The 25541-nt window shown below is 38.2% G+C and overlaps 1 protein-coding gene across 8 annotated transcripts in view; it reads right to left on the bottom strand.

The window, feature by feature from the left end:
- GPBP1 (GC-rich promoter binding protein 1) overlaps positions 1–24824 on the bottom strand; it is a 36464-nt gene extending 11640 nt beyond the window's left edge. Inside the window, exons 1-8 of one of the 8 annotated variants that reach the window (XM_085043425.1) lie at positions 24807–24824; positions 23995–24202; positions 22843–23875; positions 21964–22031; positions 7332–7450; positions 3220–3368; positions 2526–2749; positions 1810–1876 (exon numbers count right to left, since the gene is read on the bottom strand). In XM_085043425.1, the coding sequence (XP_084899551.1) occupies positions 1810–1876; positions 2526–2749; positions 3220–3368; positions 7332–7384 (493 nt within the window). In that variant the 5' untranslated portion in view covers positions 7385–7450; positions 21964–22031; positions 22843–23875; positions 23995–24202; positions 24807–24824. The other 7 variants (XM_085043423.1, XM_085043428.1, XM_085043427.1 and 4 more) reach the window with 7 other exon arrangements.
- Positions 24825–25541: the final 717 nt, after the last annotated feature.

The raw sequence follows: 25541 nt of genomic DNA on the forward strand, positions 1-25541 counted from the left end.
GAAAGATACTCTTCAAACAAGCTAGCTACACAGTTCTAGTGAATGCTGCATAGCAATTCTAAAATCAAAATACTGTCAGTTGTTGATAGTTACCCAAACTTCAAAAGAGATTCTGGCTTTCATATTGCCCTTAAGGTTTCTTAAAGAATAGTTAGTTATATATTTATTAACATATCAGTTTAGAACTCCACACTGAGATTCTATAAACACAAGACAAGATGTGCAATACACTTTAGACCATGGCAATGACCAGTTTCTCTAGCTCCATGCCTCAGATGGGCATGACAGGACAAGATTTCCATGTTCAGTGGAGCACAAATTAGGAAACATACAGCCAGCTGTCAAACTAGAGAAACTGATATTTAGCAATGTTAAGGAACATCTATTAAAAACAGTTCTAAAATTGTCAAAAACTGAAAAAAAAAATTTTTTTGTACATGCATTCCAAAGCTGTGTTAACAGCCTTTTCAAGGATTATCTTCTCACCCTGCAAACAATTCTAATTCAGAGGCACTATATCCTCTGTTTAAAAAAAAAAAAAAAAAAAAACAAACCAACAAAACCTGTATCTTAAAAGCATACAAGACTTTTAGCAGCTGGATGTTACGAAACATTTGTTGCAACGGAAAGCTTCATTCTCATTAAACTTTGTAACAAGACTTTTCATAATACTCACAGGCTCCCACCACATATGCACAAGGCAAAATGGAATCTAAGATATGCATACATTTTTAATAGATTTTAGAAGGGATTGTAACTTTTCTGTCCTGAATATTGTTTCCCTTTAAAGGGAATAATACCAGCCTAAGTTTCGGTTTTTCAAATACAAAACAAGACTCTTTTATTGAAAGATAGATTATCACATGAAAGCTGCTAACAACACAAAACCAGAAACTTGTACAATTGTTTATTATGCTGCAAAGCTTTATAGCGATTAGATATTTATATTGAGGGGTTGGCCTATATCTAATGTTACTTCAGAATGTAAAAAATACTGATGAAATACGAAAATAAGAATCTGCAAAAAAAAAAAACCAAACCTCACTATTAGCAGTAGTTTTAGACTGAAGCAAAAGCTTTTATGTTTATTTAACTTTTTTGTAACAAAGAGAAGTGTTCTTATTTTAAGTATATTTATTACTTTAAAACCTCTGCCATCTAAAGCTACCACCTTCTTAGGGATAAACAATTGACTACATAAAGCGCATTAGAACTGTAAAGTGATAGCCAAATGTAATCAGGTGAAGATGAGAAAACAAGCCCAGACTCAATGTCCGCTCAATGCCCATGCTCAGGACTGTTTTTGTTATACAAATAATTCACAAACACAACCAACAGCCTAAGACATTTGCTTCCAGAATGGGACTTTAAATCTCTGCAAGCTAACCTACTCTTCCAGCGATCCCAGGTTTCTCTCCAAACTCTTCCAACATGTCTAATCAGTCAGAAGCATTCTTTTACAAAGCCTTCAACTAGCAATCAACACCACTAATTTAGGTGACCAATCTTCATTGCATTTCCTCTTGAAAACAAAAGTGAAGATAAATAGTTGACATCTTTACAAAAAAAAAAAAAGTGTATACTTGCTCTGGGAAAGAATACTAGTCATGGCTGCATGTACAGACCAACTGACTGACTGATAGTCAAACAGAAGTATTATTCTTTTTATTAAAAGATACTTGTATTTTAGTAAGATTGATGTTTTCTCAATCTATACCTTTATAATTCTAAAGAGAGGTTTGTGTTTCAAATAAAACAACTTCAGATTTCTGCTACATTTTTGCATTTAAATGCATCAAAAATACTCACCCCACACACCTGCAGCTAGTGATTTATTCTGGTTTGGCTCCCTCTCATATTCAGGGTTTAAAGATGGCTGAAAGAAAGTTTATCATTATTAAAAAATAAGTCTTCAATTGTGGGATGAATGAAATAAAGACATTGGAATAACATCAGCAGCATGACCTCTGCTGACAGACTAGACATTTCGCCCCATGAATCAAACAGGTCAATGCTCACTTGTTTTTCTTCTCCAACAAAACATCTCAGGAAGCAGCCAATGTCATTACATGAACTGGCCAGAGACAGAAAAAAAAAAAAAAAAAAAAGGCAAAAAAAAAGCAATATATCTTTCTTCAAAGAGTAGGATCACCCTTCCCTTTACACATAAACGTGGGTTGAAGTATGGGATCTCAAAAGGCCACTAGCATGAAGATCACTTTGTTACTATTTCAGATTTCCAATAAGGTAAACCATGCAAAATTTAATACATAACACATATCACAGCAGATTGTAGTTTCACTTAAATACACAAGTAACAATAATAAACATATAGTGACAAAATCTGGATATAAAATGAGAAACAAGTTAACGGAAAAATTACTAACACTCTCTTCCTTAAGGAAAAGATTATTCTTTATATGATGATCTGAAACCAGTGAAATCTCATGAAGTGACTTGTAATGGACAAAATGGTACTTGCAGAGAAAATGAAACCTTGTTTATTATAATTACAATTTACTTACAAAATCCTCAGCCTCAAACTGGTTGGGTACTTCTTTGTCTTCTTTTTTGCGGATTTCATTATCAGGTACACTGTTTTCATGCAGTCCTTGGCCTTTTCCACAATGGAAAGTGCTGTTACGAGTACGGGAACCTCGACCATGGTATCCCCCACGATGGTTCATGTTTTCTGGACCATTTCTGCCTTGTGAATGCCAACCATTCCTCTCTTTTCGCCCAAAATGCCCTAGAGTTTTTAAATTTTAAAGAAATGCAATTACAATCAATTTTAAAAGAATATTCTACTCTGCAGAATTGTTAAACAAGTCAGTAGCTCTATATACTGGGATACAATAGCACAGTAAAAAAGTTTTCATTCCCATAGGCAGCAGGGAAGGATCTTACAAAACAGTGCCAGAGAAACAAGACAGCCAGCCAAAGCTACAAGCCAACCTCTTTTTCTCGCTGCTCATTTATATGTTGCTAGCTAGGGTATTAACTCAATATTATTATTCTACTCAAGAGAGAAATACACCTGGAATCACATTACTTTAACCAACCCTTAGAGCTCACACCCTCTCCCAGAAGATGTCTTTCCATTATCACTCTTTAACTGCAGAATAGAAGCATAGATGAGCTACCATCATCAGACTTCTTTTCTAGCTAGTGATACAAAGAAATGATGCAAAGATATTCAAAGTGTTCCATAAATTATACCTCCATTTGGCCGTCCAATGTTAGGATCAAACCCCTCTGAAGAGTTGTGTCTTCTGCGATTTGCTTCATAATGATTTTCTGTCCACGAACAATTTTCAGAATGTTTCTCAAAATTCAGCGATGACTGTAAAGGAGCACAAGTGGTAGGCCTGAGCTCTGATTAATAACAAAACTTAATCATCAGAACTGTAACATGCACATAGTTCACAATATATAAAAGTCTTTCTTACAAGAACTTTGAATGACAGACAATGTAGCTTGACCTCAAGTTCAGAGGTCAAGTTCAGAGCTGTGTTGCCACTTCTCAAGTTAACAAAGTGGAAGCTGTGTCTTCTGCTCAAGGACACTGATACACCCTTAAGTCACATTTGTGACACAACGTAAAAAGTGTCTACTTTGTTTTGGCAGCAGAACAGAGGCATAAGTGACATGTGTAGCAGCAGAGGAAAAAACTTTTTAAAAAAGGTAAGAAAGGACAGATCATCACAATCTGGAAGGCAGAAGAGAAGCCTGGGGTCTTAATTTGGATTTTCAGAGACTACACACATGCATTCCATAGAAAGCAAGAAGACACTTCCACCCGAGGCAGTTATATTGAAACAAAGCCTGATTCACTAATCTTGTCATTATAACCTATATAAGGCAAATACAAGTAATTATGAAATACAACTAAAACCTAAAATCAAAAGTGTACAGATTCACAGATACTTCAAGTTTGAAACTTCAAAATTAGGGAGATTTTAAAGAAATAAATCTTTAATATATCAGTAGGAAGTTTATAAAGTAGAATCTTGAGAATAGCACTAAGAAATCTAACCCCATCCTGACTAGAATTCATACCTAAAGATAACCAAAACCAAAAAATATCTTGCCTTACACAACCTGTGTCTTCCTTATAACTTCTGTCTGGATGTACACTTAAAAATGCTTCCTTCTTCCCACCTATCCCACAGAGAAAATCACACACACAAAAAATGATACCCAAAATTTTACAGACAATGCCACTAGAGAGCTCAAGATGCTGTTCAATATTCACTGCTTAAAATTCAAATTCAAATACGCGTATATGTTTAAAACTCAAAGCATGTATTTCCAAATTGTACAGAAGTCAAATGTACAGGGACTACCCTCTCAATTTGAGACTTGGGAAGTAAATAACTTGACAAACTTGGAGAGAGAAAAACCAGAAAACTGCAACAGATTATTAAAATATTTAAGTGCCTCAAAAATTGCCAAATTAATATAAATATTTAAGTAAAAGGAAATCCTTTAAAAGATTTTGAAGAAACTGTCAAAAATTTCAGAAAGTGCTAAATCTGCCAATCCTAGGTGAAATTTTAGAAGATAGCTTCACATGTTCATTTACATACAATCTCCTAATAATATTACCTTTGGAATTTAACTTTCCATTTTCTGTATTAACTTCAAAAACAATAAACATTTTCATGAACTATAACTGAGAGCATTTTACACATTGTGTTTGAGCTGTACAAGCTGTAGTGAATCTGAAGCTTTTAAATAGTGTGCAAAGATCATGCAGTTTGCATTTTCCCCACATGATGGAGGTACCACTCTACGAAGCTTCTCAAGGCAGATATGACAGTAGGCTTTGTAATCAATAGGAAATTTATTGGCAATTTCTGGAAGTTGGGAAATTATGTGACTCAGTTCAGCTAACGAAGAAAAAGGGAAAGAAAAAACACAGATTTTAAGAAATACAGTAAGTCCAACTGCTTAACTCGTAAAAGTGAATTTGCAAAAACTGAGTTTGTCTATCTTCAATCCCCCATACCCTTTTAACAGCAATACTTGCTTAAAAGTTTTCTCTATATCCCAAGATGGTTTCACTATTAACAAAACCTTCCCATTCCACCTGCCCATCAGCACCACTACACTGATACAAATACATTAGTTCCAGACCCAAACAAGACCCAGTGAGTGACAGATACACACCTATTTAGGTGTATTTTGCTGCATAACTGATAGAGAGATGAGAAAAGCTTGCTGTCTAAAGGAAATCAGCAGCAATAGATGAGATGGGTTTCAATCCAGCTGTAATCTGTATGTCATATTAGAAAGCTCATTCACAATCACAGCTTCCTGGTAGCACGTTTCTATAATGCCAGCCTTGAGCTATGTAAGGAAAAATATCTCAGCTACCAAGGGCTTAGAGGAAAAACCACACTCCTGCAGGTGTAATCCCTGAAAGTGATTACACTTCAGGAAAATAAAAATTGACCAAGCAGAGCTCATTTTCTCCTTCTCAAGTTTAAATGTTGTTGATACCATAGCCGCACCCCAGCCCAATTCTGCATGAAACATGAGACACCTTGCCTTCCTCACCCCAACCTTCCTCTTCATCTCCATCCCTCTTATCTGCAATTCTGCTCTGCTTTCTTTGAAACACAGGAAGCAGAAAATAAACCTGTTTTAGGAAATAGAGGGGATAAGGAACCACAACATTTGAGACTTGTCTTGTAGGTGAATGACAAGTCTTATTCTGTAAACTAAGAGCTACCAAACAGAATTATCAAGTGCTTAATATCCAAATGTGCTGTATATCACAGAATGCTCATCACTGAAGAAGGAGGTAATACAGGGAAATAAGGTGCATTGCAACAATGGCACACAAATATTACAAAAGAGTAAGCACACAACATGCAGCTTTGAAAGAGATTAAAATCTAACTAAACACCATGAGCCAAAGAATCATGGAAGAGAACAGGAGCCACAAAATACACTTGCAATGAAATTTCACACAGTTTAGAAATGAGGTGACAAATGCACCCCATACCTCAGATACATTCAAAGTTCCAGAACTTACTTTTATCCTGCTATATTGACACATAAAGCAGGCAGGTAAAGCTCTTGCAGCAGATTCTTTTAATATGTGGTGAAGATTGTTTTGCAATTGTGACGCCATATTACATTAAGCTCTGAGTACTTGTCCAATTTAAAACATTTTAAATGGAAAAAAATCAGATCAAAATAAGTGCATCAGAAATCACAGAGAAGGAAAACAAAGACACTGCATCTTAATTTGGATTTTCAGGGACTAGGTATTCTGGAACAGATAGGCCTGATGTTCCCAGAAATAGATAATACTAAACAAAGAATCTAGCCAGGTCAGGTTAGAGGAGACATAAAAAGAGTGATATGAATAAGGACATTCAACGACCTGGCTAAAACAATGCATTTATATGCATGTAGACACTTGATGTATAATCAAAGTATTAGAAGACAACTGACACAGCCAGCTATCTCTGCATTTAACAACACCACAAGCCTATTGCTGGAAGCTTCTCAAGGTTAAGCATTTTCCATGGACACAAAAGACTGCACGATGTTTATATAAATATATTAAAGAAAAGCAAAGCCATTCTCACAAGAGCAGATATAAATATTGCATTCAAACTATTATAATGAAGATAGGTCTACAAATAGGGAAGCAGATGACAGGAGTTTTAATATCCAGTGCTGACTCTGCTTCTGCATTTGCACAAATTAAAAGTAGAAAGATAGGCCAGGAAAAAACATTTCTGAGACTGACATACTCAAGACTTCCCTGAATATTTACAAATCCTAACAATTCAGAGATTGTTACTTCCCATTTTTAAGATAACTGTCCCATTATATAAAGTAACGATAGTCTAGATTAAACAACCAGAGTGAATATGCGTAACAGTGTGAGAGCACCACACTCCACCAGTAGCAACAAGCATTCCACCAACAGCAGAGCCATTTCAGAATGTCTAAGAAAGCATGAGTTTAAGCATCTGGATGATAGAATAACACTTCTGTAAAATTTACAGGACACAGAGAAAAATCAGAAGCAAGAACATCAAGTACAATGCCCTGTCTTGGTACTTCTAGCATAGAATACAATAATTTATTTTAAGCTCCTGATGAAGGCAATCTTAACCCAACAACAGTCAAGGCGAGGCATATGCTTCTTTCCACAAACTAAGCTGCTCAAGCAAAAAATTCTAGTGGAGTCATCTGTCATCAGAGTATTCATGAAGAGATTTGCATTTTTACTGTGAATGAGGTTATGACATTTAGACTTCACTAATAATGAGTGTGCCTTTTCAGAAGAACAACACAAAGCATACCTTTGTTGATGATGGTGGAGTAGGAAAATTAAGCCAGGCTGGAGCAAAGTCATGCTGCGCCATTTAGGTCCAGTCTCTCCGAATCAATGAAAAAAGGCTTAGCACCTCATGGTGAGTCCCTGTAATCAGAAGAAAAGAAATGAACCCTTTCAGATGCTTATGTTACAAGGGGATTACACTTGTTGTCTTTTGTTCAGTATTTCCCTTCTGTTTTCTCATATTATTTTCTCACGGATCTGGCTTAGAATCTAACTATCCTCATCTTGTTTACTGCATCAAACCTCTGCTTTTATTACTAAACTGTCACATAAATCAAATATATCACAGGAATCATGAAAATACAACTGTAATATTTCTTCCTTTGTTTCTTCTTGAAAACGGGATAAAGCACCTTGCATAAGGTCTGATCCAATATGCTACGGCAAAATTAGTTTGCTGAAATACTTTCTGGTACTATCTGGTACTAGACAGGATTTCAGGAGCTATTTTATTAGCTTCCTAGAAGCTGATTTTTTAAAATTAATCCCTAACAGTTAGTCACAGTGGCCATATGAAAGTTCCCTAAAAAACCTAGACACTTGGGATCATCACAAACCTCACAATGTCTCTAGGTTCAATGAAACAGAGAGTCTACAAGTCCAGAGTGTCAACATCCACTAAAATTCTCTAGTTTGAAAATGGGCCATAGAAAGCAAGAGCTTACAATTAAAACAAGAATACTTTTTCTACCCTACAGTCTTCTCACAGGTAAGAAGACTATTCTCAGTAAGCACGAGAATGAAATGTAATGGAAACTGTATTACCTGAAGCTGAACTCTAGCACAGACAGGAAAGAAACAGATGAAACACTGCCTGAATTATACAAGGGTAACTCTGATGCTAGTCACTGCAAAATGGTCGATGACTCAAAAATATTTTAAATATTATATATACACTATTAGAAATTCAGCTACTGAAAACATAATAAACACCCACACAAATTTCATAGGGAGAACCAAAGAAATGTGTATTCCACATCTCTGCACAGCAGAGTGCAAATCCATTAGTGAGCACAAATGTAGCTCACTTTGATCCATGGCTGCTGTAACGTGCGTATTAGTAAGAGATGTGTAATCTGAACTTGGTAACTCATAATGATTGTTGTACTCTGACCTGAACCAGAACATCACAGGATGTTGCAGATTTCCATTGACTGACAAGACTATTCCAGCTTCTAAAAGGAAGTCTTACAGATTCGTTAGATTTAATTTAACGTAAAACTGCACTTAAATTGAGCTGCTGGTTCTTTTCAGTGACATGAGATCATACTTATGTTTTTTGGTCCTTCAACACCATAGTTAAACTGTAAGGTAAGATGCACAATTATTACAGTTAAATAGAGACCAGGTTAAAGGTATGTCTCACTGAAATAACTTAACTATTAATTACTCTACTGAAGTCATTCAACACTCACTCCTAAACTAACTTCAACAAAAATTCCAGAGACGTAAGTATTCCAGTTACATCAAACTAGAAAAATACAGATGAACAAAGTTGTAGAGTCAATGAACCATCACAGAAATGGCTTCTCTTTCTAAAAGGAAACATGTTCACTTTCACAGATATATTGCATTCAATAAAAGTATACAAAAGAGCATATGTTTACAAATCAACCAATATGAGAGATGTCAAATTAAGAAACAACAAAGCTGAGCAGACTCCAGCAAGAAAAAAAATTTATTCTCCTTCAATTAGACACAGTTCTCATCTCCAAGCAGAAGAATCATGGAATTGTCAGAAATCATCAATACAGGTTTTTCAGTACTGGAAGATCAACCTAACAACAACGAAGTCTTCAGACTGCGGCACTTACAGTCTGAAAAACAATGAGTAAGATTAGGTTTGTACTAAGTAAGAACATAAAAAGATTCCACAAAGTATTACCAAGTTATTGGTGCTATTAAGTACAGGACAACAAATACTTAAGAGATTACTTAATCTTACTTAATAGATTTATGTTACTGTTTTTTAGAAACTAGTCAAGATTCCTAACATTATTTATGCAACTGCCATGAGAAGAATTTGTTATTACCTAACTAACATCCTTACCTTTTATCTTTTGCACAAAAGATTGGGTGATCACCAAGTATTCAAGGACTGGAAAGGTGTTTTGCAAAACGACCTTTTCCCACAGCTCACTGACACTGGCTGTCTTATTTCTTCATGCAAAAATTATACTAGAAGCAGACTCAAGCCTTCCTCATGTGTTCAGCTAAAAAAGCTCCAAAAAATTTTTAATAGTGCTACTCTGTCAGATGATTCAATTCCTTTCTTAGAAAGCAGTGTAACAAAATGGTAAAGAGATAGACCTGGGCCAAAGCTGCGCAATAATCAGAGCATGAAATCAGCAAAAGAATACATATGTAAATTTCAATAAGTCCATAAAAGAGTAACTTTTAGGGCTAACTCTTCCAGATAGTTTTGATAAAAAGCCAGCAAGAACAAAAGAACATATGTACTTCTAGAACACTACCTGAATAAATTCAGAGGTTTACAGTCAAGGACTAACATGAAAAACAACTCCTGCAGATACTGAATACTCCACACCAAAGTCAAGAAAACATTTTCTTTCATCTAATTGTACATATGATTGGTTTAGCAATTAGACATGGGAATGGAGAGTACTTTTAATACTAAACCGTTCTAACTTTGAATAGGCAAAAACATCCCAGCCGTAATTGAACTGGGAAACAAAGGGCACGTCAGGAAAAGATATTTTAAAACTGCTTTAGAGGACATAGCCTGCCCAGCTTAAAGTTGCTGGTGCTGTATTTTACCAGGTTTCATAAACATTCTTATAGCTGATAGCTTTCTCATGTTGCCAATAAGTTTAACCTATATATAAAAATATTTTTAATATGAGCATGATGTCTGTTTAGATTATTTGACATATATTTGATAGCTCTAGGATACTCTTCATTCTCAGGAAGATATTTTTTATAAATTGGAAACAGATCACATAATGTAAGACTGGGATGTCAGCAAGGCAACTCTGCTGCCACAGGCAAGATTTACTATGCTTAAACCCTTCATGATCAGCTTGGTTGCCAACACTAGTGTTTCTTGCTTGTTTCCCAACTTACGCTAGACTAACACTTAGCAAACTATTCTGCAAGACACTGTAACATTAAAAAGGTCCTTTCTAGCTTCTTTTCCTGCTACTCAGGTCCCCCACCTAAGCTACACCAAAAAGTCAGACGTGTGTCTGCATTCTGTGTCCACCGAACCACTTGCAACCTTTATTCAGATACATACTATCTTTAAATTACCTTTAAACTTTAAAAAACAGCATTTAAACTATCTCAAGAGAATGAAACTCAGTAGCATGACCCTGCTTTAATTACATCATAAATACAATTTAACTGAAATATAAATAAAATATAAAAATGCATTTAACTGAAATGAAGAAACCATATGTCTACTAGCAAGTTTTCTCTTGCATATACACCATACAAATGCTGTTCAGTAATACGAATAAAGCAGCTGATGTACTCCCAGCATAAATGCAGCTATCAGAAGTAAACTTAGTGAGGTAAACATCACAGATCAAACACAATTCCAGACCTTTCAGAAACTCTCTTGGTAACAAAAGAGTAGGCCCAAAATTTATCATGAATGTTTAATCCACCATTCCTTATCAGCACAAATCTGCCGTTCTTTAACCAAACTGTGGCAAAAGCTAACTTGGCTCAGCCTGCCTGCTGCTGAAGCAGAGCTGCACAATTTTAGAAAGAAAAAGGTACTGAAATACTTTTATCCTCATACTATTAACACTCAAATACATTTTAAATGTCTTTGATCAGTCTGGTCAAACTACTGTCTCATCTCAGCAATAGCCTCTTGTGACCAATTCAAGTAATGTGTAGTGACTTCAGTAAACAAAGTCTTCCACAGCCCATAAATTCAGACAAAAGTCATGCGTTGCTGTATTGTGGATAACAGAATAGTTTACAGCAAAGAAAGAATTCCTGTTCTTAAGTTTTACATCTTGAGGGCTGGGATCTGAAGGTCTGTAAAGCATTTTGCTTCAAGTAACATGCAATAATTAACCCAATGTTCAACTAAATAAAATTTAATTCTACAGTTTTGTGATGTATGATCTTCAATAATAAGGCAGTGACTTAATAATAAGGAATAATGAACAGCTGGTTCCAGATAATGTACCGTGAAGAGACTTGTCATAAATATTATTCAGTCATCTACTCTGAGACTCATGAAGCTGAAATAAGAACACAGCACCAAATACACTCAATCAAAACACAGAAATGGTTGGGCTGGGCTTTTTTTAAGGTTGAGTCAATTAGGTTCTTTTGTGATAGAAACTATTTATCACCACCTGTAAAGCAGCTGGAAACACTATCTTTTAAACAAATTTGTGTTGTCTGAATAGCATTTGGGAAAAAATCATGTATTGCCTCTGTTTCGGAAAAAGTAGTAATATGCTAAGAAAAGCAAATCAGAAAGCAACTGCATAAATCAGGAGCCAAGAATTCCAGGAAAAGGCTAAGAAATAACACCTAGAGTCAACACCCAAACCCTGCAAAAAGAACAAAAGTAACCTTAAACAAGTATCATTAGTTTATCTCATGCAAAACAAATTAAACAAAGAAATCAAACATTAAAGAGTATAGGCAATTTTCCCCACACTACTAGGTTTTTCTTTTTATATCCCCACAGAGAAAGATACAAGTGAAATCACACTTAAGAATAACAGCACAGGAATTCAAGATTTTACTTGGTACAAGAAAGAACTATTTCAGTGATCAGGGACAAGTCTAAGGAAACTATTTGACTTACTTTGCCTCACAAAATGAAGACATAAGATTTATTTAGAAAGTGGTTATGAACATCTGAAGGAGTAAATTTCAGCAAGAAAGGAGATGTCTCCATCCAAAACACTATCAGAATCACAAGATATCAATCATAGTAGATTGAAGGTGGACAGACACGTGGTCCTGAAGATCAGAACAATATTCTGAAACATCTTTAAGACTTAGACAAATATTTGAATTTGTTAATTTCTATTACGCTTCTAAATCCCGCCCTAATAATTGTAACTAAAGAGTTTAACGTGCAGGATGATGCATGACACAACGGTAACACTGTAAAAGTTTCAGTGCTAACCACGCAAGAATAATGGTCTCTCCAGCAACTCTTTTCTCTCCACCCTGCTACTTGAAATCAATACACACTTTAAGAAGTAACTTTTTATCCATGAAGAGCACCCACTACAACCAACATATAAGTAAAAATCTGCTTTTTTCCTGCACTAACACAGATAGAATTCACTATGGTACAAAATCAGAAAACACCCTTCTATTCAGGAACTTTCAGATTAACTTGCTTTCAATTACCTTAGCAAAGCACTTCCTCAAACTTCATCTTAATATTAAAGTTTTCACCTTCTGTGCAAACTTTAATTCACTATTACTGGGACAAGCAAACTTACTAACATTTAAGTTTTATTTGCAAAGCTTGTTCATAAACTAAAACCTCCACTATGCAGTTCTCACACAAAACAGGGACATGAAATACACAGATCAAGAAGATCCAGATAAACTATCTGAAACAGTGTTACGGAGTACATCTTGGCTTTAACAAACACAATTTGTCACATTTTAATAAAGTAATGTAATTTCTTGCAAAAAAAATTAATTTAATACTTTTTTTTTCATTCCCTTTTTATTTACCAGGAGAGGGATGAGGTAAAAACTGCTTGCTCATTCTCACACCATTTGTGCTACATTTTGCACTGCTGCCACCATAGTCATGTTAGTCGTGGATTTCACACCCTTCACTCTGGGGCAATTCCACCGAGTAGGCAGACTGGCAGCATGTAGCAATACTTTCAAACCACTAGTGAAGCCTGAGAGCACCACAGGCTGGCACAGTGCAGAACCCCAGCAAGCATCTGCAACTCCAGACTGAATCTGCATAGCACATCAAAAATGGGAATACACTTCAGTCACATACCAGACTCAGTACAGGGTAACTGCAGAGCCACTATAGACAGAATCGTGTGCATTTATTACCTCACTTAGCTACAGCACTATACCAGGAAGCAGTTGTGCTGCCAAAAGTTAAGAAGCCAGAAGATGAGACATGAAGACAGACCTAAACTATTTTTCCCCTATGCCAGGCACCTATAAAAAGCTGGAAAAAGTTAGCAGAGACAAAGCTTTAAAATAACTAAAATTAGAGCTAAAATGAAAAACAAAATAACCTAAAAAATAAGCTAAACTAAATTACACATAAACTAAAACCAAAACTAAAAAATGAAAATAAACAAAATTTTAGAAAAATAAAATAGGAAAGTCTCCAGCTCAAACCACAGAAAATCTACAGTTTAAGCAGACTACTTTCACAGAGTAGAAAGTCATATCGTGTCTTCTGCACTGCTCATGACAACCCGGTAGAACACTAGCAAATTCCTTCATAAAAGTATTAATCTGACCTTAAATATATCATGAAAACAAAGACTACTGAGGTCTGGAATAAACTGGTTACACAAAAACATCATTCACCTGAACACTCCTGGACCATTTTAAAGACAATCCTTTACCCAGAATTTCTCCTAGTTCTGATTGTATTCATCAAACCTTTGCAACATTAATAAAAAAATCTCTCTTTATTTCCACAGCACTAAAAATAGCCACAGAGCATCCCAAAAGGGCATAATATTCTACAGGAATTAGAAAAGTGACTGTTGTGAGAATTTAGCTGGAGGCAATCTCTGCATTGTCTGTATAAGTGGACAAGAGAGCCCATAGATAGCAGGACAAAAGAAATTACCTTCTGAAATGTTGAAAGAGCAGAGAAATCAGATGTAATCAAAGCATTTGGAATTTCAGTTCCATGTTTTGTTTTCTATAAACAGCTCAACTAAGACAAAAAAATAGGCCTGATAATTAAGACAGAGAATCCTGAAAGGACCATGGCATATAAAATAATATGCATTTACATTTAACCACTGTGATTTTCTTCAGATTTTCACTATTCAGTTTAAGTAGCTCTTACTAGATGAAATACGTTTAGCATGACTTTTTTAATATACGTACCTATAAACACAATAACAATTTCACAACTCCCAAGGATCAAGAGTAAAAATATGTAATCCTACCTTTTTTTTTCCAGGTCCACACCCTTCACAGATTATAGCAGGAAAGTCTCAACAATGCAACTCTTTATGACAAAGAGGCCAATGAACCTTAGGCACTACCTTGTAACAAAGCTACTTTGCAACATCTTCGGATGGAAACCTGTCTTGCTCTTGTCCCAACAGTCTCTAGTCCCATCAACAGTATTAACAAAACTGAAGTCTCCCTCATCATTCTCACCTTCACACAATTCTATATGAGAAGCGAGTTCAACGGCTTACTAACTTTAAATTTGAAAAGGACCTTCTGAAAAATTAAAAGTGTAACATCCAGAGATAATTCTGAAAGACTAATGGCAAACTTGTACCTCCCTAAAATTTCAAACCAAGTATCAACCTCTGCCCATTGAAAAGATACTGCAGTCCCTTTATCATCTTTGCAATCCTTTACTGGACTCTCCCCACCAAGTCCCACCCTTTCTTGTATCAGGGAGCTTGTAACAGTGTTACACAGCCTGTAATGATGACGCAGTCCTCCCCATGTGGCTTGCCCAGGGCCCCATACAAGACAAAGCTGAACTCCCTTTGACCTGCTGCCAAAAAGTCTTCCTAACGTGGCCCAGTGAGATGTTAGCTTTACTCCTTATGAGGATGCACTGATGGCTCATGGTTGGCTTGTTGTTCAACAGGTCCTTCTCTGCATCTGCCATATGCAGTTGCTATTCCAGAAAATTCACATTTTCCTCCTGTCCAGGTTCTTCTGCTCAGTAACACAAGCATCAAGTGCATCAGCCAGCTCTCCCCATTTTGTATTACCTGCAAACTTGCTGAGGGTGAGTTCTGCCCCACTATCCAGGACTTTAATGAAGAAGTACAGGGGCTCCAGTACTGAACCCTGGGGTCCACTGTAACAGCTTCTTCCAAATGGCCTTTGTGCCACTGATTACATCCCTGATGAGCTGGGTCTGACCATTCAGATAGTCTTGGAAACCTCATTGCTCATTTCTCCACATATACTTGTCAGCTTTTCCATGATGATGTCATGGAAGACAATGCCAAAAGCCTTACTGACGTAAAGACAAACACCATCCATTCATGGTGTTTATCTCTCTTCATCTACCAAGCTAGTCACCTCACTGAGAAGGTTACTAGCTTGGTTAAGTGCGATTTCTCACTCACCTGCCTGTCCTTCACGTCTTTAGAAAAACATTTCCAGGATCAGCTGCTGTACAACCTTCCCAAGGACTGAAGTGAGGCTGACTGGCCTGTAGGGCCCTGGATGCTCCTTCTCATCCTTTCCGATGACAAGATTAATATTTGCTCTCTTCTCTTACTCAAGAATGCCTCCCAATGACCATTCGACCTCTCAAAGATAATAAGGAATGGCCTCACAATTACATCAGCACTCATGGAAGAATGCAACCCTCATCATGGAACCCTCTGCACCCATGGAGGCATCCTGTCAAGCCCCATACAAGCTATTTAAGTGTTCCCTAACCTGATTTTTTCTTCATTGAGGGTGGAGAGAAAAGCACAGCAGAACTTGAAGATGACAAGGACATGAGACCAGAGATGGTCCCCACCCAATTTTAAGGGCGTTGTTTAACTTGTCTAACCAGTATTCAGCTGGGAGAGACAGTCCCACTGGTACTGAACAAATCCAACCTCAGGAAAGTCTCTTCCAGCGAACAAAATTGAAGTATTTCTCTGGCTCAGAAAGTTGTCTTCAACACTTAAAACAGGTTTAATTATTATAGATAAGATACATTTGGTAACATTATTTGTCTGAACTATGAGAAAAAATAAAAACAGTTTTGCTTCTTCATAATGTTCTAAGACGAAGAAACAGCTAATATAGTGCCATTACTGTGATAAGAAAAATATAGGCAAATAACATCGTAAAATAGCCAAAACTCCTACACTATAAATATTTAATCTACTTAAAGTTGTGTCCTTTTGGAATGGATTTACCATAGTAATAACTATGCCCTATTTAAATGGAGTTGACCAAAATTGTGTAGGAAAAACAAATTTTTAAAAAAAGCTAAATTTGGGGGGGGGGTGGGGGGGAAGCCCTGACAGTTGAACCCATGACCAGAAGACTAGGAAAATCTAGGAAAAACTATTCTGTATTTTTAGCTTCTATACTTATGCTCCATCTCTGTGTAGTCTACATCATTTTACAGGATATCGTTTCTGAGACACTTGGGAACTTGAGAGATTATCAGAAGACCACTACAATAAAAGGCAATATAAACTCAAACAGCTAGGACTACTTGAAGCTTGTGAATGGCATTTCAAATTAGGTAACAGCGTGGGGAGGAAGGTTCAAGTCATGAATTCACAAAATTAGAAGGGAGATAGGAATTCAAATTTCTTGAAGTTCCCCAAAGATCAGTTCGGAAGTTGAGTCAATTGATTTGCAGAGAGAAAACCACTGACACAATAAATGTTAAAAGCACTGAGATGAATTGCACATTTATATTTTCCAGAAGTCTAGAATTAGCATGTATACATATCTAAGTGGCACATTCCTACGATCTTTTATCTAATACCTCACAGATTATTATTACAGTAAGTACAGCACACCACAAACTACATGTGGGACCCTTAACTCCACTTCTCAACTACACCCATCTGACAACCCACCCTCACTCTGTCAACGTAATTCTTAGCATAATATTTATAAATGGGGTAAAAGAAGTGAGCCATGAGAATTAAAGTACACTATAATGTTGTTAGAAGAGGAGGAGAAAAGAAAGTCATATTCAGTGTCTCAAGTTTGTTGCTCTGCTTCCTTGCTAATGAGCTCTAGAATGTATATCAAATTCTTATTTCATCAGAAGACAAACAGAGCATATGTATGAATTTCAAAGAGTCCAACAAGCTAGTCAGAATACTTCAGTCCTGCCATCATGGGCCAGCTTCAATTTTTTACTTCAGCTCTTTATAATGAGCCATAGGACAACTACAAAGTGTTGGTCTGAATTGGGCAAAGAAACTATGTGCACGCAACGCAGCCCTCAGACCACGCTCTCTCTTCATATATAGAAACATTCAGGACTTTTTTCAAACTAAGCAGGCCTTCAAAATAACCCACTCCACAGCAAGTATTTTCTTCTGCCACAAAACACATCTTCTGTCAAAAAAAAAAAATTCCAGTGGTACCAGATCCTTCTCTGTTATCCCCCTCTGTTATCTCTAGTCATGAGTAGCACTAATTCGAAGTCACATTGCTAAATGCAAGCTCTAAACAATACTTTTATTTAAAATCTGTAAATCCCAATTTTCATTCTCCTTTTAAAGACATAGCTTATTAGATATCTTCATTACTACTCTGTGATTCATATAGTTACAACAAATCAAAATAAGCTATTTTCAAGTTATTTTGCTATGCAAAATTTGCATGTTAATAAAACAGAAAATAATATTCAAACCCTTACACAAGCTTTATGAGTTTTTGAAACTGAAAGCATTTCTGCTGATCACAAATTGTTGCAAAAGCATGACAAATACTTCAACTCAAGATTCTTTCTTTCTTTTCTCTCTGTGTCAATGAACAACAGAGTAAATTTAAAGCTTTATATTCAAGCTTTTAACACTCTAAAGGGAAAGTGTTCATGTCACTCCTTCGGACATTTCAGTGTAAAATTATTTTTTAAAAAGGTTTGGTTTGGGTATGGTAGTTGTCTCAAGTTTTTTGGTTCTCTAAAATTTATTGCCAAAGACTCACACCTTCAGTAGAAAGGAAAGGGAGCTGAACTTTTAAAAGCCTCTCCCAGGGGTTAAGCAAAATATTCTGGAAGAGTTCAACTGAAGCCTTTTCCTTCTCAATCATGCTACAACAGGGCAGGCAAAATCTCTAGTTATAGTTTTGCTGCCCCCACCATCCAATACAGCACTGTCCTCATATATATTCTATCACTGGACAATACAGAATAGCAAACAAAGATATCGATACAATTTATAATTTACCTTCTTGCCTCATGTTTTAAAAAGAAGTGTAAGAACTAAGGTTTCCTGCAGAGCACTGAGGAAGTAAGGTCCTCTGTCAGATCTGAACACTTATGACATGCTTAGGTATGAGAAGTGTACAGAGGCAAAAGGCAGTGGTCAGTTTTTTAACTAATTAAAGCCAACACATTCTTTAGTACAGCCACAGCCTTAACAGTTAGCTTAGCTTAACAGTTAGCTTAACACAGACTTAGCAAAACAAAAGAAAACCCCATCAAAAAAAACAAACAAAATCCACCTTCATTTCTACTTAGGGCTCAAGTTCCTTCTGGGAGAATGAACCAACTAAAGCACGCTCTTCTGCACAAGGATCTAGAATGTGAGCATTGCTCTTTATCATATTGTCTCCTTTTCTATATATAGTTATATATATAACTATATAGTTATATATATAACTATATATAGGCAACAGGCTTTAACATCAACTCTATGGATCAACCAAAACATCTTTTAAGAAGTGTCTTAGATACAACTGAAGCTGCTAAGTGCTTCAAATAACACAATCATGATTTTTTTAACCAAAAAAAAAGTTTTTGTTTTTGCACTGTACCAAAATTCAGATTAAAAAAAAACCAAAAAGCAATCTATTACATAACACGAAGTAACTTCACATTTTAAGGTAAAGTGCAGCCAGGTTTCTCCTACTTGAGAGACTACACACTTTGGCATGTAACAATTCCACTAAATGGTACTGATCATTTAGCAGAAAGCCTGATAGATGCTCATCTCTTGCCTTTCACAAGGTTCAAATTCAAAAGATGAATTGTGAGTTGAGTTACATCACTGCCCTCGTCAGCATATATTATGTAGGAAATCACCAGGATTCTTCAGCACTTTGGAGCCATCACAAGGATATGAAGAAGTAGCAGTTGAAAAATGTACAAGTTTTGCCATATGCTAAGCATATAAAGCAGAGAAACTATTCCCTATTTCAGCTGTTTCCCTGACTATGTTTACCCAGGATATGAAAGGGGGAGACTCTGGAAGAGTTGATAGCACCACACAGGGCATTTTCATCACTTACCATGTTCAGTTACTCAAACACATAGAGCAAGAAAAAACAAAACAAAGAGCATGCCAAGTTTCATTCACATTTGTTTATCATGAGGTCTGCAAATAGTTGTCCTTGCAGGACAGAATTTACTCCTAGTACAAAAAAAAAGAAATAAAAGCAACTTCCTCAGACATTATTGATGAACTGTCACTGTCACACTGTTTTATCCACACATGTTAAACAGAATACCCTCATTAGAATGGAGGACAAAAGAAAAAAAAGAGCTCAATGTACATTAACTTGTACAACACTAAATATCCTCAAAATTTGCCTCTAACATTTTACTGATGTAATTCCATTTCAGCTTTGGTGCAGGATTAAAGGGTACTTATTCTCAAAGATCCATTTTATGAATCTACCAGAATGAACACATCAGTAAAAGACAAAACCTGCTGACAGTTATTCCACTACAAAAGCTATGTTTACATCAAGGCTTAAAGTATAAGCTCTTGAGGGCAAGGACATTATCTTCATAGTTGTCTGCAAAACACTTAAACTGTAAGCACTTGAAAAACAAAAACCTAGGGAAGAAATTAAAGTGGACTATCACGCTTGGCATTCTCTCTTCAGTAGGTATGAATTTTGTTTAGGGTACAAGGGCACACCTGTGTAACATTCCTGAATCCTTGTCAAACACATATGCACACAAATAAAAAACATACACCTCTATAGAATCCCTGAGAATAAGGGGCTAATATGTATATCTCAAACACCAATAGCTGGTGGTAAATGGAGCCAACCAATGACTGCTGGTAAATAGGATGTGGCTGGAGAAAGGGCCATGCAGAGGTAGGGCAGCACCCTCTGGGACAAACATCCTTATTCTAGTCCATGGAGACACCACAAACAAAAGACAGCACCAGCACAGAACTGGGCATGAACTGTTGACCAAAGGTCAATGCAGTAGGAGGAAAATGAGATCATCAAGGATGCCCCCAAATCCCTCCAACCCACTTCCAGAAAGGCCTCAAAGAATGGACTATGCATGATAACTGATCAGCACAGAAAGTGAAATCCTTATGTCCAGGGCAAGAAAACCTACCTATAAAAAGGTACCTCACCAAGCCCTGGCTGCACACCCCAGCACATCCCATCAGCCAGACCAACACTGGAATAAGGACTTGTGATCATTTCGCTCTCTTTCTTTTCCTCTCTCTCCTCCTCCTCAGTTTGTCTCTTCCCTTCTCTCTTCCCTTCCACCCTATCCAAACTATATAAGCTATGTGCTTATATAGTAGGCCAGGGACTCACATACCAATCTCAATGCCACATGTGCAATTTATTAACACAACCTGGTGGTTTTTTGTGGACCCTCTCTTGTCCCCTTCAACCACAAGCATTTACAAATCTTGGGTGCTCCCTTCCCCTTAAGTATGGGACATCACAACTTCCCAAGTGTACACACTGTGAAAGGAATAAAAGAATTATCCCACCAGCAAAGTAAAGACAGAATTAATTTAATGAAGCTAAAAAGCAAACTCCTCAAAACTTCCAGAATCTAGATAAAGACGTCACCCAAAATAGTAAGTGGGGGATGTAGCTCCTTGATTTCAGTGAGAGCATCTTGAAAAGAAATAAAAGTATCTCACAGCACTGAAGATTAATAGCTTGGAAAAATAAGCGACACATGAGTTTTTCTATGAGTTAATAAGTGAACAGAAATTACTCTCATGAGCATACAACAGACAACAATCAAATAAAATGGCCACCCACACCTGAACTCTCCATCTACCAAATGCTTTCAAACAAAACATACTGATACAAGGAACATAGAAGACCATTCTTTTCTATTGGTTTGGCTCCCTCACATGTGGCTGTGCTCATCAATCAACCACAACAACGAGCCACAGCCAGACATTACAGAAACAGCCCCCTACTCACATTCCAGTTTCCATATTTTCAAAACAACAAAACTGAAACAGAAGTTAAAATAAAAAAAACAGCAAGACCACCCAAAGCAGAAAACCAAAACTAGTTCAACTTTTAGATACTGACAACACAGAGATAAAAACTTCAGTGAGACTGAGAATTTACAAAATTTATGTAGATGCAAGTCCGTCATTTGTGGTCAAAATAACAAGCTACAGAACAAAAAAAAAAAAAAAAAGCCACTGCAGTAATTTTAAAATACAGTTTCACCTTATTAACTACACTTTCCCTACAAGGTTTTAGTACAAGCAAATCTTCGCAAACATCTTTGAGCTGCCCTCAGAGAAAACCTTCTTTTTTTTCATTAGTTCACTACTATTAATACTTCAGTGTCGCAGAAGGGCTCAAAAATATTTTAAAAGGTGACAACTAAGGTAAATGTGTAACCTCTACCAGACGCTCAGTTCAAAGGCTACCCAACAATGCTTTAATTACTTAAAGCCTTATGAATCATAAAGGTGGGGTAGGGGATAAATAACTTCAGTAAAATTACCACTGACTTTTGCATTAAGTTGTTCTGTCCATCTTAATTTTCTTTGAGGCAGTAGCAGTTCAGTTGAATGCAAACCTACAAGAAATTATTATAAACACATTAATTCCAATATTAAAAAATACTTAATCACTGTGGGAGGAAGGGAACTGCAATACATCTAAAAATAACACATAAGATTAGCCAGTTCAGTACTAGATTTCATTTTGAATTGTACCAGGGAAAAAAAGTTTTTTTGTAGTGCTATACTTGCAGACCAGTCAGACAAATTCATTCCCATTACAGAAAAGGAAAACACACTGAAGCCAATCTTAAAGTATCAACACAGTAAAAAGCTAGCACGTAGTAAAAGTATCACACAGTAAAAAGCCTGCACGTACAGTAAAATTATTTTTGGTAAAAAAACAAAAGGCTTTCATAAGTGGCAAAGAATAGTGGGAAAAAAAAAAGTAAAAAAACCCTCTATATTATTACTACTCTGATGCTGCGAGCACATGTAACACAAATGGAAGAACTGAGACATGCAAGCCATCCAGAAGATTTTGTCAAAAGTATGTAACATTCACTGCTGAGATTACACTATTAACATGAGGGCTAAATTCCTTCTGGATTTAATCTAGGTGTATCTACTTTTTAATCGCCCCTAAAAATCACACTCTTACCTACACGTTTCTCCTTGTACCTGTGTTCCTCAAATTTTTAAAGAATAATTCCAATAAACATAAAAACCAGCAAGTGAAGATTAGCAAGCATCAAGATCCAACATTCTCAAAAAAAAAAAAAAAAATCCAAACCCAAACCTCTAACCAGTAAAAATTACTGGTTTAACTGTTCTACTTACAAATTTCTTTTCAAGTGTAAATTGATTTATGAACTCTACAACACTTACCTAATCCAAGAGGACTACACAAGGTGTTAGTAGTGCGTGATTTGTATTCTTCCAGTTTGTTATCCTTGAGACAATATCCCAAGTTCCTGTTGATACTACATTCGTAGCAGTTTGACATAGATTTGACCTCACAGAAATCAGCTACCCATCCTTCTTGCTTACAAATCCTGCAAGGCTATTTACAAAGTCTGCCAACTGTCTTGAAAATCTTGTCCTTTCTCTGACAGCTTCTTCTCTTGTCTATTCCATGTAGATACCACTATAAGCAGCATCAGCTCCAGGTGAAATAAATATGGGTTTTACACCACAAACTATGAAGCTAAAAACCCAAATTTCACATATGAACTGCAGCACATTTCCTACCTTTCCGCAGCAGAGGCATTTGTAAACAACAGCTATCTGGATACCTCCATACTGCTTATTGGCAACAACATTTTTCAAGAAAATATTAAATAAAATATAAAAGAAAAAAGGATAAACAAAAGTCCATTAAATTCTTCATTTAGAAAACAGGTCTCACTGCAAAATGAGAGGAGACTATGTCAGAAAATCTAAATAATAAAATAAGGGAGGGGAAAAAATCTGCCATGAAACTTTTCAGCAACGTCTACACAGTGACTCAGGCCACATTCAACCTGGAGCCAGTTAACAAAACTGGTTATGCCTCTGACTCAGACAGAATGCAGTCGAGAAGAAAAAGAGTATCTAAAAACAAGAAAGCTCTTTATTTTGGCGGCTAAAGTATTCACAACTTCATAAATTTAGCTATGCATCCATGCCATGTGGACAAAAGAATCCAAGGGTGATGTGCCCGACATTGGTAGAAGAAAAAACCTCACGACTTCTTCAATTTTCTTCTCAGATGTCTACTGACTTTTCCAGAGGCGTTTTCAGGATGGAGCAGAACAGTGTCCGATATTTCTTCCCTTTCACGGGAAGCAACTGCTGCAGGTCAGTGTCCACCTCTTTTCTTGTCTGCCAACTGAAGCAAAAGGCTGCAAACATCCAGGACTGACTCTGTCGTTCAAGCCACCTACGGAAAAATGAGCCACAAAAATCAGTTTTCCCTTATGAAATCCGGACTGGCGTTAGACAAACACAAAACAAACAAAAACCAAAAACGTGAATCGAAAAAACGAACCAAACAGAAACCTGAATCCTAAAGAGCAAGCACGGATGCAGTCAGGGAGCCGAGCCCGAGAACGGAAGCCTCGGTTACACCTCCACTCACATCCCGGAGAGGGCGGCAGCAGTGTTTGACGGCGGACGCAGCCTATCAGCGAAAACCTTATCCCTTCTCCTGCCTCTCAATCCCGAGAGAAAAACAGAGAGGGGAGGGAGGGGAGACAGGGAGTGGGGGCTGGGGTGAAAGAGGAGGGAAAAAACAGGGAAAGAAAGGGTCATTTCTTGTTTTATTGGTGAAGGTGAACAGATCTGCTGAAGGCACCCGGGCGGGAAGCGCTGACCTGCGCCAGGGACACTTCCCGGGGGGGCCGGCGGGAGCCGCCGGGGGAGCGCGACCCCAGAGGAGACCCGGCTCCGGGCTGTGCGGACAGACCGACTCTCCGCTCCCGGGCTGTGCGGACAGACCGACTCTCCGCTCCGGGGTGTGCAGACAGGAAGACCCCGCCTCTCCCGGTTGCGCGGACAGACAGAACCCCCGCTCCCGGGCTGCGTGGGCACGCACAGCTCCGGCTCTCGGCGTGCGCGGCCCGTCGCTGCGGCTCCGCCGAGCGCTCGTTCTCTGCCTTCCCAGGGGCCACGCCGCTCCCGCCGCCCGGGGCGGCTCTGCCTGCCGTCCCCGAGAGCAGTCTGGGCAGCACGGCTACTCCGTGTCTGCTCCGCGGCCGTGTCCGGGGCTGTCCCGGGGCTGTCCCGAGCGCCCTCCCGGAATGCCCCACTGGCCGCCGCCCCCGGCCGGCGCGGGCGCGTGAGCGCGCACACGCGCACACACACACACGCACCGCGCGCTCCCCTCGCTCTCTCAAAATGGCGCCCCTCCGCGCCGCAGTGCTTCGCGCGCTCACGCGCAAGCTCCGCGAGAGCCGCCGCGCGGGAGCCCGGGGAGCGGCGGGCGGGGCTCCCCGGAGCCGCCCCGCCGTGACGTCACGGGAACGATCCCGAACGTTCCGCGCGGAGCGAGGAATCCCCAGCGCGCGCCCCGCCCCCACGCGGGGAGTCCCCGGCGCCGCCGTAATTACCCGTGCAGCGGCGCAGCCCCGCCGGCGCCGGCCGAACGAGCGCCCAGGCGGTGCCGGCACGGCGCACCCCAGCCGAGACGCGGGCTCGGGCCGAGCGGGGGTCCGGCTGGAAGGTCCGTACCCCGCGTATGTGGGCAGGAGCGCCCGCCGAGCGGGGCACGAGATCAGCATGGTGTGTGCCGGTGAAATTCCCGGCGCCCGCATCAGCAGCGCGGTTAAATTGCTGCGCCGGCGGGGCCCGAGCCCAGTTAAAAACTATAACCACCACTTAATCAAACAAAATACCAGCATCTTCGCTAAATCGACAGGAACAGCTTCGGTGTACAAGCGCACGAGTGGAAATACCCTGGAGGTCAGCGTAGTTTGTCCGCGCATGCATTTTTTGAGAGAGACGTGATGAGTAGATTCTTACTGCCTGGATCTAAATGTCTAAATTAGCGCATTGCAATTTTGAAATCCTGCTGTCAACGCAACTAAAATTGTTTTTTCAATTAATTC

The sequence above is a fragment of the Lichenostomus cassidix genome, chromosome Z (assembly GCF_008360975.1).
Source record: "Lichenostomus cassidix isolate B80296 chromosome Z, HeHo_3.0, whole genome shotgun sequence".
NCBI classification, from domain to species: domain Eukaryota; kingdom Metazoa; phylum Chordata; class Aves; order Passeriformes; family Meliphagidae; genus Lichenostomus; species Lichenostomus cassidix.